This window comes from Rhinatrema bivittatum, chromosome 1 (genome assembly GCF_901001135.1).
Source record: "Rhinatrema bivittatum chromosome 1, aRhiBiv1.1, whole genome shotgun sequence".
Taxonomy (NCBI): domain Eukaryota; kingdom Metazoa; phylum Chordata; class Amphibia; order Gymnophiona; family Rhinatrematidae; genus Rhinatrema; species Rhinatrema bivittatum.
In genome coordinates, this window is record NC_042615.1 from 93,999,515 (window position 1) to 94,015,689 (window position 16,175).

Consider the following 16,175-nt stretch of genomic DNA (forward strand, 5'->3'; position numbering starts at 1 on the left):
ATTGTTTGTATGATATGTATGGATTTTATTGTAAATGGCTTGGATGTGGTTTGACAAGCAGTATATTAATTAATAATAATGGGACATTGCATGTCAAGTGGACCAATTTAGAATATCATCCATGCTCAGCCACCTTCAAATTGAATAAAATTTTGTGTGGATGTTCGCTAGGACCTCAAACAAAACTATGCAAATTTTTTGGTTGGATCTCTATTCATTCAAGAAATAGAGGCAGCTGAATGAAGGTCACTCTGTGCGCCATGCAACACAAAACATCCAGTTTGTCCGGGCACTGCAGCCAAACAACCCCTGTTAGGGGCCTGAAATGTTGTGGATTATTACAACCTCTGGTGCTAAGTTCCTCTGCAAAATTTGGAACCTAACATGAGCTTGCCACCTTTTTTTATGGGCCAGCAAAGTACATGAAAAATGTTACAAAGAAATTTAAGGCCTGCTTTGACTCCTCGTTGCTCCTGATGTATATATTCGATTCAGGCCATAACTGGATCAGTAGTCTTGGCCCATGACTACATCTAGGATTTGCACTAGGAGGCTTTGCAGCCAACTGGAAGCAAAGATATAGTTACATAAAACATGTCACCTTTTTATGCAAATTTTTGCCATTTTTGGGGTGCAGCTATCTCTACTGTGTAGTTTTTCATTTTTTTCTTTCTAATGTCATTTGAAAAAGTGCATTTTTTGCTAAAAAAAAAAAGTCACTCTGTTTTGTCTTGAACCAGGCCTTGCTTTGGTCAGAATTGCAGTCCCAAAGACAAGCATCATTTGCATGCATAGATGCACTATGTTAAAAAGAGCCATCTTTGGCACTCAACTATGAAACATGCAAATGAGCTAGAGATGTGAAATTTACAGTGCAGCTCAGTTTACTGGGCTTACCACATTTTTAGCTTTTGACACATATTTGTTTAGACATATTTTCATAAATTAGTCATCAAAGTCATGTATGCTGATTAGTTACCTTGCATTGGTCAGTGGTGGCTGAGCCACTGCCAATTCAACAAAATTGACAACCCTAGGGGCCATTCCAGGCAGCCAGACAAGGTACCAGCCACAGGTTTCCAAGCTTTTATTTAAGCACAAAACAAGAAAAGGCAAGACACTACATACGAGAATTGCTTAAACTGCAGATTTCACAAAAATTCACATACAGGTCGATGCAGTATTGGCACGCGGAAAATGAGCACTCATGATTGAGCGCCCGCTCTCCTAACATATGTCAATCGACCTCTCCGGGGCACCCGATTTAATACGTATATCGGCTACAGCGGTAAAAAGGAGGTGCTAGAGGAAATTGTGCATCCCTAGTGCCTCCTCAGCATCGGGCACCAAGGAGAGGTGGCTGTCAGCAGGTTAGGAAAAGGGATGCTCATTAATTGAGCATCCCTTTTCCTAACCTGACCGCCGGCACACTTTAAAAAAAAAAAAATGTTTTAAACTTTCTCCTCCGTGTGTCTACGACTTAATATTGCTACGATATTAAGTCGGAGGGAGTACAGACAAGCAGTATTTTCTGCTTTTCTGTACACTTTTTCGGCTGCTCAAAAATTAACGCCTGCTCCAGGGCAGGTGTTTATTATGGAGAGTAGAAATGTGCGCGTCGAGTGAACATTTTTTTTTTTTTTTGCATCAGGGGAGAATAGCTAATAGCCTCATCAACATGAATTTACATGTGATGAGCGTTATTAGCTTCGCAGAGGGTTGGATGCGCATTTTTGACTTGCTAATCCCCAAAGGGGTTGTGGACTCACATCCAAAATGGGCGTCCAACCAGGGGTTAACCAGTGCACTCGGCTGAGTGCACTGTATTGTATCGGCCTCTTAGTCATTTTTCCTGCCTTGCACACGCTTTTCAATGTCCCAATAGTGTGTGACATGGGACATTCAAAAGCATGTGCAGGGGAGGAAAAAAGACCAAGAGGCCGATGCAATACAGCCGAAGTGGCTTGTGAATTGCCTGCCTAATGAAGTTGTTATAGGTGCATAAAGGGTAGCAATAATGGGGCAGATTTTTAAAAAATACGCGAGCGCGTACTTTTGGTCGCGCACCCGGGGCAAACAAGAGTACACCGGATTTTAATAGATAAGCGCGTAGCCGCGCATATCTTTTAAAATCCGGGGTCGGCGCACGCAAGGGGGTGTACATTTGTGCACCTTGCGCGCGCCGAGCCCTGCGTGTGCTGCCCGTTCCCTCCGAGGCCGCTCTGAAATCGGAGCGGCCTCGGAGGGAACTTTCCTTCCGCCTCCCCCCACCTTCCCCCCCACCTTTCCCCTAAGTAACCCACCCCCAGCCCTATCTAAACCCCCCACTACCTTTATTATAAAAGTTATGTCTGCCCGCTGACCGCTGGCGCGTGATTCCCCGGCCCGGGAGCAGTTTCGGAGGCCTTGGCCATGCCCCCGGGCTGGAACACACCTGTGGCCCCGCCCCTGGATGACACGCCTCTGACACGCCCCAACACACCCCCAGGAAAGCCCTGGGACTTATGTGTGTCCCGGGGCTTGTGCGCGCCGCCGAGCCTATTCAACCTAGGCTCGGTGTACCCCTTTGAAAATCTGCGCGTACCCCTTTGAAAATCTGCCCCAATATGCTCTTCTGGGACCCAACAGGTGTCTGTATGGGGCGGCCAGTAAAATGACCTGGCAGGGCCTTGGGGTTTAAGAAATTGACCAAGACATCACATTTCTCACTTGAGACTTCACATATATGGCCAATCCACCAGGAATTATCATAGATGCAAGAAAATGTTCACATTCACTTGCAATGAATGAGATGATGTCATTTGAAATGTTACTAATGTAAATTTTAGTTGCATCAATGGGCTTGAATTGATTATTTTCCCTTGTGTCAGCAACTGTATGACCTTTGCTAAACCTCTCATTCTGAACAGGTCTGATTGCTTCAATGTCCTCCTTTGGGAGAAAGAAAATTTTGATACCACAAAGAGCACAATGGTGTCACAGGCCAGGGCATGTTCCCAAATTCTCCACCACAACACACTGCTAATATGAAATTATCATAGTTCCTTGTGAAGGTGATACTTTGCATGTTTAGGCTTGCATGCAGTAAATAACACAGCACAATAAAATGTCCATCTTGAGGGGTCAAGTATGTCAAAGCAAGATGTGTCATAAGCTGCAATTATGGTAAGCACAAGCTTCGTTGCCCTCTAAAATTTCACATCTCTAGTTCATTTGTGTGTTACACAGCAGGGTGCTAAAGATGTCTCTTTTTAATATAGCGTGCCCATGCATGCAAATGATGCATATCGTTGGGACCTTAATTTTGATCGAAGCAAGATCAGGTCCTAAATAAACCAGAGTGACTTTTGTAGAAATAAAAAATGCTCTTTCAAATTACATAAAAAAATAAAACTACATAGTAGAGATATTTACACCTGAAAATTGGCAGAAATTTGCATTAAAAAGTGACATTGTGTGAGAGTACCTCCAGGAAAATCTACAAAAAAGCTTTATCAGATGATCCACCTCTCTGGCAGGGACATCTGTCTTATTTGTGAAGAAAAAGATGGTACCCTATGACTTTTGAGGACTACTGAACCTTGAACAGCATTACAGTTTGGAACCGTTACCCACTGCCTCTGATCTCGGAACTATTAGATCGGGTCTGGGAAACCCATATCTTCTCCAAATTGGCTCTATGAGGGGCCTACAGTTTCATTCGTATTAGAGCAGAAAATGAGTGGAAAACAACATTTTGAACCAGATATGTTATTTCGAATACTTGGTCATGCCCTTTGGACTTACAAATGCTGGTTAATGACATCTTGTTTTAGACTTGTTTGTGACAGTGTAACTTGATGATATTCTCAATTATTCAGAAAACTCCAAGCTTCATGAACAGCATATGACTCTGGTATTACAGCACCTCGGAGAACATGGTCTCTATGCCAAAGCTGAGAAATGTCTGTATCGAATTTCTAGGCTATATACTGGCTCTCTGAGGAAAGGAGATAGATCCCCGGAAGGCGAAAGCAGTATCCATTGGGAGTTCCCACAGAGTATCGGAGATATTCAGTGTTCTATTTGATTTGCTAATTTCTACAGTAAATTTACATGAGAACATAAGATATGCCATACTGGGTCAGACCAAGGGTCCATCAAGCCCAGTATCCTGTTTCCAACAGTGACCAATCCAAGTCACAAGTACCTGGCAAGTACCCAAACATTAGATAGATTACAAACTACTATTGCTTAATTACCATCATTGCAGTTTATGGTTTTATCTTCTAGGAACTTATCCAAACCTTTTTAAACCCAGTTACACTAACTGCTGTAACCACATCTTCTGGCAATGAATTCCAGAGCTTAACTATGCGCTGAGTGAAAAAGAATTTTCTTCTGTTTGTTTTAAAAAAGAACTTCTCTAAGACCATGGCACCCTTAACTTCTTTGCTTAAAAAAACAACTTGGTTCCATTGGCCTCCGAAAGCTCAACAGGCCTTTGATCAGTTGAAGCATGCCTTCGGGTCCTCTCCTCTGCTGGTTCACTCTGATTTCACGTTGCCATTTGTGGTGAAAATGGATGCGTTTGACGTAACTTTGGTAGCATTCCTGTCTCTAAGGCATGGTCCTCACCAAGATTTCCATTCCTGTGCATTTCTTTCCTGTAAGCTATCATCTGCAGAGCTTAACTTTGCCACCCAAGACCAAGAACTACTGGCTATAAAGGTTGCTTTTGAAGAGTGGAGGCATTACTTTGAGGGAACTGGTCACTCAGTCCTGGTCCTTACTGATAATTGCAACTTGGAATATCTCCAGTATGCCAAGGTCTTGAATCCCCAACAGTTAAATAGGCATTATTCTTTACCCAGTTCAACTTCTAAATTATGTACCATCAAGGAATCCTGATTCAAAAGCAGATGCCTTATCTCAAAAAAGTGAATACTACCGTGAAACACCACCGGTTATTATTGACATACAGTGGATTATTGGAGCTACCCTTTCCCTAGATTTGTTGGCCCTGACTCATGTAATGGGAAGTCATGGTTTCCTGTGACTCCAAGAACATGTAGGGTTGCTATATAACGGACATCGTTTATGTGTCCCCTGGACCTGCCAGGTTGGAGGCATTTCAAGTCTGCCATGAGTCCTTACTGGATGAGCACTTTGGATGAGCCAAGACCTCGAAATTAGTTTCTAGACACTTATGGTGGCCTGAGTTGAATCTAGATGTTACATGATTCATTAAATCCCATGAATCTTGTGCCCAGATGAAAGTTCAGTTCCCTGGGTCTACTTCAATTGACTGAAACCCCTGCCCGACCATGGGAAGCAATAGCCTCGACTATATCACCGACCTGCCACCATCAGAGAATAATGCAGTGATCCTTGTAATGGTGGACCACTTTTCAAAAATGGCTCATTTTATTGCCTGTTCAGGTCTTCCTACCGCTGAAAAAGCTGCTTGAGCCCTCTCTTGATTCATGGATTCCCCGATTGTATTAAGTCAGACTGAGAGATCCAGTATATCTCTTGTTTCTGGAAAACCATGTTTAAACTGCTAGACATCGTCATGTGCCTCTGCAGCCTAGCATCCACAGAAATATGAACAGACTAAGAGGGTCAGCCAAACTCTTGAACAATGCCTTAAATACTTTTTGAATTTCCATCAAGATGATTGAGTCCAGTTGTTACTTTATTTTGAGTTTGCTTAGAGCTTCCACTTGCCAGACCCCTTTCATTGCTAATTGTGGGTTTTACCCACACTTCCACCCTATAGTGCCTCCAGATTCATCAGTTTCAGTGGCCACCAAGGTTGCTTAGATGCTGCAGTAGATCCAGAAGGAATTGAAACTGCAGAGAGATCCTACAAAGCTCAAGCTGACCATAAAAGGCAAGATGGTCCAGAATGTGGTGAGTCAGAAAGATGTGGTTAGCGGCAAATAATCTGAAGTCCCTATGTCCATGTCGCAAACTAGATCATTGATACCTTGGACTCTACACTATTACACAACAGGTAAACCCAGTTACCATTGAATTAGGGCTCCCCCAGGCTCACCAAATACTAGGAATGTGCAGTCAGCATCTATTTGTTGCATTCTTTTCCCACTACATGCATACTTTTCTATGCGTGTACTATATGTCTGTGAAGTACGCGTGTAATGGGAAACAAATGACCGCTGAGTGCACATCCTTACCAGACACATCCGGGTTTCCACATGTCTCTCTTAAACCCCTTCACAAAAAATCCCTTTCCAGACCGGACTCAGATGCCGCCTCCTTTAGTCCAAGTCCAGGGGCAAAAGAATTCAGAACAAGTTGGTTTTCCTGGTAGATTGGGAAGGTTATAGCCTAAAAGAAAGCTCCTGGGAGCCAGCAGAGAAAATAAATGTCCCACCACAGTTACATGAATTCATAGGAAATATCCTCAAAAGCCAAGCCCCTGGCACCTAGAAGTCGCCCTTGGGAAGGGGTGGAAATGTCAGAAGAGGACGCTGTCAAGGGCTTGAATCAGTGTCAGCTCTGAAGTTCAGGACAGGAATCTTAGCCTTTAGACCAGCCGGGTACCTAAAGTGAGCAGCAGTGGTAGGAGAGAAGTCTGGCTCAGCAAACCCCGGGCAACAGGTATTGGATAGGGATGGTTGACATGACAATAGGTTTAGCTAGTAATTCCTGCAGATTTTGTTTAAGGTATAGAACCCAACTCCACTCATTCCTAGGGCCTGTTGCTTTTGTTCCAGCTGCCCCTCATAAATAAGATAGAATGGAAAAAGGGTTTGTGGTCAAAAACATATTTTGTGGTACCCATTGCCACTGTTATTGTATTTACCTTGTTTTCATTCAAGGCATGTGTGAGGACTGCTATCCTGCTTGTCCTCAGAGAAAGCAGAGTTGCTTACCTGTAACAAGTCTTCTCCAAGGATATCAGTCCTCACGAAACCCTCTCACTTCCCCTTGGAGTTGGTTTCAGTTGTGTATACTAAGTTACAAGACTCGCGTGGTATGTTGGTGTGCTCCGTGAAGCACAATCAGAGTTCTAGAAACTTGACATAAAAGTTCCAGGCCTAGCTCCATTGGATATCATCACCCACTTGTGTGGACTGAAATCCTGCTTTCCTTGGAGAATCCTTTCCTTACCCAAAAACGTTGAACATGAGGATATGTCCACCAGGCATATATATGTGATCCACAAAATTGACATGCTTTCCAAATCAAAGGGCTTTACTGGGAATTAAATTTATGAAAGAAAATTGGGAATCTACAAGAAAGTGGAAAAGCCTAATCATTAGATCAGATCATCTTTGTAACAGAATACAATGTGCTTCTTTCTATAGTTTATACCAGTCATCAAAGCCAATTAAATGAATAGTTAAGTCATAAGTAAGAAATTCTAACTTTGTAGTATCATCAATTTGTTCAAGCATTCCTTGATAAATGGAGGAAATCACAAAGAAGCCAATATACTAACAAATAAATTTTTTTGCAAACAGTGTTTCATACGCAGATTCCCTAAATAGTGTATGTTTTTTACAATAGCACACATTATTTAGGGATTTTGCGTGGAAAACGCCTTTTGTAAAAAAAAATTTCATTTTTGCAAATAATTTTGCATGTAGTTAGCTACACATAAAAATGTATTTAAATTCAAAATTATTGAGTTGCTGCCAATATTGCAGTATCATGCAAAGCAGCTCATTAATTATGAATTCCACTAAAACGGGTGCACAAAACTTTGTTTTTTGGGGGGGTTTTTTTGCAGACTTGTTTTCACAGAATAGATGACTACACCTCAATGAGATGTAGTTATCTTTTGCAAATTTACAGGAAATTTTGTATGTAGTTTCTCTACCCAGCTTATTTTTATGGGTAGAAAAACTACATATTAAATTGGCAATCCCCTGCAGCTTAATACATATCCGTTTTTGTATTTGGCACATTCTTGTACAATAATTCTTCTACCGTCTTTAATTTTGTTTAATTATATATTTATAATTATATATAATTCATTATATTGGAAGAGTATCCTTAGAAATTCCATACTTTCCTATAAGTAGTCAAACAATTTAGTTTGACTAGAGGACCACATCTGCTATATGCAGTATATTCTAGATCCAAGTCCCCCCCGCTGAGCAAGGTTAGTGAAAGACGTGTACAATTTATAATTCTTGATGTGTCAATGGGCCTGATATTTTTGCCTATTCTTACCTTGCTAAGCAGGAATAGCAATCACAATTTGATTGTTGACAAATATTTTTTGTCTGCTTAGTCCCTTTTAAGTCCCTTGTTCACCAACATCTCTAAAAATGTAGATGGAACCATATTTTCATTATGACTTGTGTTTACTTTGATTCTAGTCTTTCATATATTGAAAACTCCTGAGGGGAAATGAGTTATAGGATACAGAACAATATACAAATCTCCCTCTGTTTTTTATCTAGGAGTTTGAAACATCTGTCCTGTTCAGCCAATCGGATTTGTTCATGTCACAAAGTGTTTTACAAATCTGAGTACCTCCAACACAGAGTATTCAAACACCCTTTATAAGTCTTTATTTTAAAAAATGTGAAACCAAATTATTTTGATTTGTAAGGTACACTTATGAAATCTTAATTGTGTTACAAACAAAGCATTGGTAAGGTGTGAGAAGCTTTGGACTTCTGCCTTAAGATTCTCTCTTGATGAGGGATTCTTATCACCATCACTTGCGTTCATCTGGAACTATATGAATAATGCACATTTTTGTTTTGCCAAGGTAACTGCATTTAACTAGTATGGATTCTTGGACTTTTATGGAAGGCACACACCTGTATTTTCCTCATAACTGTTATTGTTAAAGTTATATTTTGCTCTCTTTTCCCTTCTATAAATGTTTCAGAACTACATGTACTGTGCCTCTAATAGATTACATAGATGGGAATGATTATACTATCGAGCCACAGCAAGGCGGGGATCCAGATGGTTTTGCCAGAGGGGCCTGGGACTGGAGCTTGCTCTGGAAACGTGTTCCGTTAAACAACAGGGAAAAGGCCAAAAGAAAGCATAAAACTGAGCCATATCGGTAAAGTGTGTGGTTGTTTTCCTATGTGATTGCTTGTCTAAATTTCCTTTTTGTTTTTGTTTCTTCTCCCCATCTCTCATGCATCCTGATCCATGCATTGTGTGTACCACATGGATCCATTTGCCTCTCTTCATCCTCCCCGCTGCCATGACAACCCTACAGAACCACATGCACAGTACCACTTATAGATGTAATAAATGGCAACAGTTATGAGCTAGTCCCCCAAGGGGGTGGTGACGACAATGGGCATGCTAGAGGAGCATGGGATTGGAGTATGTTGTGGAAACGGGTGCCTTTGACCCAGCGAGAGAAGGATATAAGAAAAACAAAAACTGAACCGTATCGGTAATCACTAAATCACTTACACCATTTCTTTTCCTTGCCAAGTAGATACTGATCTACTAAATTTTTGCACGTCTGCCATAGCCCTGTGTGTTTAGTGTGTTTGAAAGCAGCTGTCACACTCGCTGGTCATTTTTATTTTTCTTAAAATGGGTCCTGGTCCAGAATGTTCTCTTAGCCACTCAATAGGAGATTTGAATTAGAGCAGCGATAGTTGGAGGTGGTGTTCTGAAAGCCGCAGGATACAGTTCAGCTGAGAAACTGTAACTGTGATGTGATTTTAATTGTGGCAGAATTAAGATTGGGAGGGGGAGGCGTAGGTAAGGTCCTTCCCCCATCCTCTCACTTGGGGTGAGACTGCTGCTTTAATAACTGTTCTGTGATGTCCTTTTGTCCCTCATTACTAACTGTGTTTAGGACAAGACTGTTTCTTTACTAACCCCTTCCTACTTTACTCACCCCTTGCTACTCTTTTAGCATAAGCCAGGCAGAAATTCTTTGTGTACTGCAGCACAGAATCCAGTGTGTCTTTACAATAGTACTGAGTAGGGATGTGAATCGTTTTTTGACGATTTAAAATATCGTCCGATATATTTTAAATCGTCAAAAATCGTTAGAGGCGATATATAATAGGAATTCCCCCGATTTATCGTCAAAAATCGTAAATCGGGGGGAGGGGAAGGGGGAGGGCGGGAAAACCGGCACACTAAAACAACCCTAAAACCTACCCCGACCCTTTAAAATAAATCCCCCACCCTCCCGAACCCCCCCAAAATGTCTTAAATTACCTGGGGTCCAGTGGGGGGTCCCGGTGTGATGTTCCACTCTTGGGCCACGGGTGCATTTGATAGAAATGGCGCCGGCGCTACCTTTGCCCTGTCATATGACAGCTAATAAATATATTGTGACATCGATCCAATTATTCAATCTTTATTAGTGAAAATATCATAAAACACATCCCACATTTAATCCATAATACCCCACACAATAGATATTATATTTTTATAAAACCTATTACATCATACTCATACCACCCATACATCCTACATACCACTCATACAAATATCATTCAACCTCATATAAAAAACAATTTTCAAACATTCAAGTTAAACATCAAATACAAATTCTTTCTCAACACTTAATCATATGACATGACCCATGTCATATGACATGGGCCATGTCATATGACAGGGCAAAGGTAGCGCCGGCGCCATTTTGGTTCCTGTCCCCCGACGTCGCGAGCGTAGGAGATTGCTCCCGGACCCCCGCTGGACCCCCAGGGACTTTTGGCCAGCTTGGGGGGCCTCCTGACCCCCACAAGACTTGCCAAAAGTCCAGCGGGGGTCCGGGAACGACCTCCTGCACTAGAATCGTGTTGCCGTAATGCAAAATGGTGCCGGCCATACGGCCGGTGCCATTTTGCAGTACGGCAATATGGCCATAGACATGCGATTTTTATAACATTCGTGTGCTGGCGCACGCATGTTATAAATTAAGGAGCGGATTGGGAGGAAACTTTCCTACCCCCTACCTACCCTCCCTCTCTCTTCCCCTCTCCTCCCCAACCCCTTAGAAGGCCTTACCTTTTTTTTTTCCCCCTTGTTTTAGAACTTACGAGTGATTCCCCAGCACAGAAGCAAATGGCCGCTGTACCGGCCATCTGTAGCCCTGACCCGCCCCCTGGACTGCCCCCCTGGACCGCCCCTTTTCTTTGGCCTGGCTCTTGTGCGCGTAACGAGGGTCATGCGCACGGCCTGGCCCCTTTTAAAATGCACATGGCGTGCAAGGCCTGGCCACGCGCATAACCCTGTTTTTTACGCGCGCCGGGCATTTAAAATCTGACTGTATGTGTTTTATGACTATTTATTGTATAATCCGCACTGAAGAGATATGTATCTTGGAAGTTCTGAAATACAAGACTTTTAAATAAATAAATAAATAAATAAAATATGTGCTCTGATCTCTGCATTTTAATCATAGGCACATTCAATCCTTTTGTACCTTTTTTTTTTTTTTTTTTTTAAATAGCTTTTTAAATACAGTAAAAATCTACAATCTTAAAAAGCTAGAACTAACTTATCTTTGAGAAACTTGTAGAGGTACATATCCAACATGGGCCATGGTTAGAGAAGAGCCCTCTGCTCCATGGAGAGAATCTGTTTTCCAAATGCTGCAATAGCTTTCATCTCACCAAAGTGTTGACGTCACTGAAAAATGTTAGCAGTCACAACTTTACGTATTATAAAACAGATGTGATAACTCAAAAACAGAAGTGAATGCTGTAGGTCAAATGTATGAATGAAAGCCCAACTGGCTAATAGAAAACTCCTTGCTCAAGTGATTATATTAGGATCTTAAAAATGTCCAACTGACACAATCATAAACAAGAAATCACTCCACTTCAAGTTGCATTAATTGAAAACACAAACGATTTCACCTATTACTCAAATGTGTGTTATCAACAAAATCATAGAAGAGAGAACCACTCAACTTCAGAGTTCATACTTGCCAGATGAGCTGCATTGAGATTGAAAGCCCAATATTGTTTCATCCTGTTCAGTTCTCTTTCCTATGCCACACAAAATCCGGGAACCTGATCCAATACAGTGCAGTGTAAATTATGAAAAGAATGTTGTGATGTAATACAATTCTGAACCATAGAGGCATGTATCTTGGCTGTATGTAGACAGCTGCAGTTTTATGTTAGCCTAAATTTTAAGAACATAAGAAGTTGTCATATTGGTTCAGACCAAGGGTCCATCAAGCCCAGCATCCTATTTCCAACAGTAGCCAATCCAGGTTACAAGTACTGGCAAGTAGTCAAACATTATATAGATCTCATGCTACTAATGCCAGTAATAGCAGTGGCTATTCCCTAAGTCAACTTGATTAATAGTTTATTGACTTCTCCTCCAGGAACTTATCCAAACCTTTTTTAAACCCAGCTACATTAACTTCCCTAACCACATACTCCGGCAATGAATTACAGTGCTTAATTGTGCATTGAGTGAAAAATAATTTTCTCCGATTTGTTTTAAATTTGCTACTTGCTAACTTTATGGTGTTACCCCCCCTAGTCCTTCTTTTATCTGAAAGAGTAAATAACTGATTCACATTTACCTGTTCTAGTCCTCTCATGATTTTATAGAGCTCTATCATATCCCCCCTCAGCCGTCTCTTCTCCAAGCTGAACAGCCCTAACCTCTTCAGCCTTTCCTCATAGAGGAGCCGTTCCATTCCCTTTATCATTTTGGTCGCCCTTCTCTGTACTGTCTCCAGTGCAACTATATCATTTTTGAGATGCAGTGACCAGAATTGCACACAGTACTAAAGATGCAGTTTTCACCTTGGAGCAATGCAGAGGCATTATGACATTCTCCTCTTTATTCACCATTCCCTTCCTAATAATTCCGAACATTCTATTTGCTTTTTTGATTCCACAACACACTAAGCAGACAATTTTAATGTATTATCCACTATGCAGCCTAAATCTCTTTCCTGGGTGGTAAATCCCCTCAGGTAAAGCCCCTCAGGTAAAATCATCACTGAGCAAAAGAGCACTATCTTCAGGAGGCCCCCACCAATGGAATGCGCTCCCCCCAGATCTAAGACTAGAACCAAGTCATCAGGAGTTCAAAAAAAAGCTAAAAACATGGCTTTTCCGTCAAGCCTTCCCAGATATCTAATGCTACCTAATCAAGTCTTTTAACCCAAATCATGGGTTATCTCACTGTTTTTTCCTATTACAATTTTTTTCAACTGTACCTTAATTTTTGAGCTCTTTCATCTTTGTATTTATACTTTACTCACACTCCATTTACTCTATCTCTTTTATATTTTTTTTTCTATATAATATTTATTACTACATTACTATGTTTAATTGGTTATCTATTCTATTTGTTCCATAATTTATTGTTAGTTCTATTGTTACCTGTTTTATTGTTCAACTGTTCTATGTAAAGCCCACTACTCTTTTTGGGCATTTAAAAGTTGTATGTAAACCGGATTGATTTGTAGTTCCTACAAGAACTTCGGTCTATAAAAATTAAAAATAAATAAATAAATAAATAAATCCTAATATGGAACCTAACATTGTGTAACTACAGCATGGGTTATTTTTCCCTATATGCATCACCTTGCACTTGTCCACATTAAATTTCATCTGCCATTTGGATGCCCAATCTTCCAGTTTCACAATGTGCAGTTTATCACAATCCTCATGTGATGTTGCAACTCTGAATAATTTTTTGTCATCTGCAAATTTGATCACCTCACTCGTCATATCCCTTTCCAGATCATTTATAAATATATTGAAAAGCACGAGTCCCAGTACAGATCCCTGAAGTACTTCCTTGTTTACTTTCTTCCACTGAAAAAACTGAACATTTAATTCTACTCTCTATTTCCTGTCTTTTAACCAGTTTGCAATTCATGAAAGGACATTCCCTCATATTCTATTCCTTTTCTTAGAAGCCTCTCATAAGGGACTTTGTCAAATGCCTTCTGAAAATCCAAACACACTACGTCTACCAGTTCACCTTTATCCACATTTTTATTAACCCCTTCAAAAAATGTAGCAGATTTGTGAGGCAAGACTTGCCTTGGGTACAGCCATGCTGGCTGTGTTCCATTAAACCATGTCTTTGTATATGTTCTTTGATTTTGTTCTTTAGAATAGTTTCCACTTTTTTTCCCAGCATTGAAGTCAGGCTCACCGGACTATAGTTTCCCTGATCACCCCTGGAGCCCTTTTTAAATATTGGGGTTATATTGGCCACCCTCCAGTCTTCAGGTACTATTGACAATTTTAATGATAGCTTACAAATTTTTACTAATTTATCTGAAATTTCATTTTTTAGTTCTTTCAGAATCCTGGGATGTATACCATCAGGTCCAGGTGATTTGTCTCTGGATGTTACGGTCTCGGGCCGTGCCCCGGTCCCTCCACCTACCTCAGGGCCGACCCGGGCCGCTGAAACGCCTCCCCAGCCGGCAAGGCCCATCCCGGCTTCTGCCGCGGCGCTCCCTCCTCGAAGGAGACGCCGTCGATCCTCTGCACCTGGCCCGCCCCATAGGCGCGCATGTGCGCGCAGGGGCTCAGAATTTAAAGGGGCCAGCGCGGGAACATGGAGAACAGCCCACTAATGACGTCAGATGCTGCAGGGATATTTAAACCCTGCAGCTAGGCCTAATCCTTGCCTTGCAATGAGGTTCACTCATCCTGAGTTGCTAGTTGCGGATTCTGACTTCGGCTTGTTCCTAGCTTCTGACTCCGGCTTTTGTCCACTGGTTCCTGATTCCGGCTTTCATCCAGGAGGTCTTGCCTAAGTCCAAGCGGCTCGGGTCCTCACGAGCTCCTCTCTGGAGGACCGCAGGCTTCCAGTGGTGAAGTTTCAGTTGGCTTCCTGGCTTCAGCTCTACTCTTCTCGATCCTCCGGAACTCCTCTTCAGACACCGGCCCACAGGAGACCACACGTAAGTCCAAGCGGCTCGGGTCCTCATGGGCTCCTCTTGGGGGGACCTCGGGCTTCCAGTGGTGAAGATTCCTTGGGTCTCCTGCCCTGTGCCGCCTCCCAGCTTCGATATCCACTGTGGATCATCCCACAGTGAGGCTTCATCTGTCCCAGCTGGCTCAAGGGTCCACGAATCCAACACTGGAACTGATATCTCCTCAACATCCTCATTAGTAAACATGGAAGCAAAATATGAGTCTTTCCGCGATGGCCTTATCTTCCCTAAGAGCCCCTTTAAACCCGCAATCATCTAATGGTTTAACTGACTCCCTTGCAGGTTTTCTGCTTTGGATATATTTTTAAAAGTTGTTATTATGAGGTTTTATCTATACAGCCAACTTCTTTTCAAATTCTCTCTTAGCCTGTCTTATCAATGTTTTACGTTTAACCTGACAATGCTTATGCTTTTTTCTCTATTTTCTTCAGATGCATCCTTCCAATTTTGAAAGAAGGTTTTTTTTGGATAAAGTAGACTAAGAACATAAGAAATTGTTATACTACTGATGCTAGTAATAGCAGTGGCTATTCCCTAAGGGGCAGATTTTAAAAGCTATGCCCGATTTTATAACATGCATGCAAGACTTTCGTCAAGTTTTGGGGGGGTCGGGAGGGTGGGGGGGGGGGCGTGTAATTAATTAAATTTGAAGGGTTGGGGTGGGTTTCATTTTTCGTTTCGGGGACAGCCGAAATAAAATCGGCCCGAACTGCGGGAAAACGAAATTTCCCGCGGCCGAACCAAAATGTTTGGCCGAATCACATCTCTACCTAGCAGATCCTATAAAGTAGCCGGATTCCTCTTACTCACTCCCAGGGACAGCAATAGCTATCTTTAGTCTACCTGGCTAATAATGTGTTATGGTCTTTACCTCCAGGAACTTGCCCAAACCTCTTTTAAACCCTGCTATGTTAGTTGCCTTATTCACATCATCTGGCAACAGATTCCATAACTTGACAGTGCACTGAGTGAAAAACTATTCTCTACAGTCTGTTTTGAATCTGCTGGCTGTTAGTTTCATGATGTGTCCCCTCATTTTAGTATTATTTGAAAGGGTAAATAACTGTCATTTATTTACCTACTTCACTTCACTCATGAGTTTATAAACTTCTGTTATGTCCCCTCTCAGCCTTCTCTTTTCCAAGCTGAAGAGCTCTAGCCTACGTAGCTTTTCATAGGAGAGATACTCCATCCTCGTTATCATTTTTGTTGTCATCCTCTGCACCTTTTCTAGTTCTGCTCTGTCTTTCTTAAGATGTGTTGTCTGTTAGGGAATGGGGAGCGC

General features: G+C 41.8%; 1 protein-coding gene across 2 annotated transcripts in view; it reads left to right on the top strand.

Annotated features, from left to right (window-relative positions):
- The window catches only part of GALNT7 (polypeptide N-acetylgalactosaminyltransferase 7), a 313,223-nt gene that overhangs the window by 215,654 nt on the left and 81,394 nt on the right, over window positions 1-16,175 (top strand). Inside the window, exon 6 of one of the 2 annotated variants that reach the window (XM_029575498.1) lies at window positions 8,858-9,040. In XM_029575498.1, the coding sequence (XP_029431358.1) occupies window positions 8,858-9,040 (183 nt within the window). Of the gene's footprint in view, window positions 1-8,857; window positions 9,041-9,202; window positions 9,386-16,175 lie in introns of both variants that reach the window. The other variant, XM_029575411.1, reaches the window with a different exon arrangement.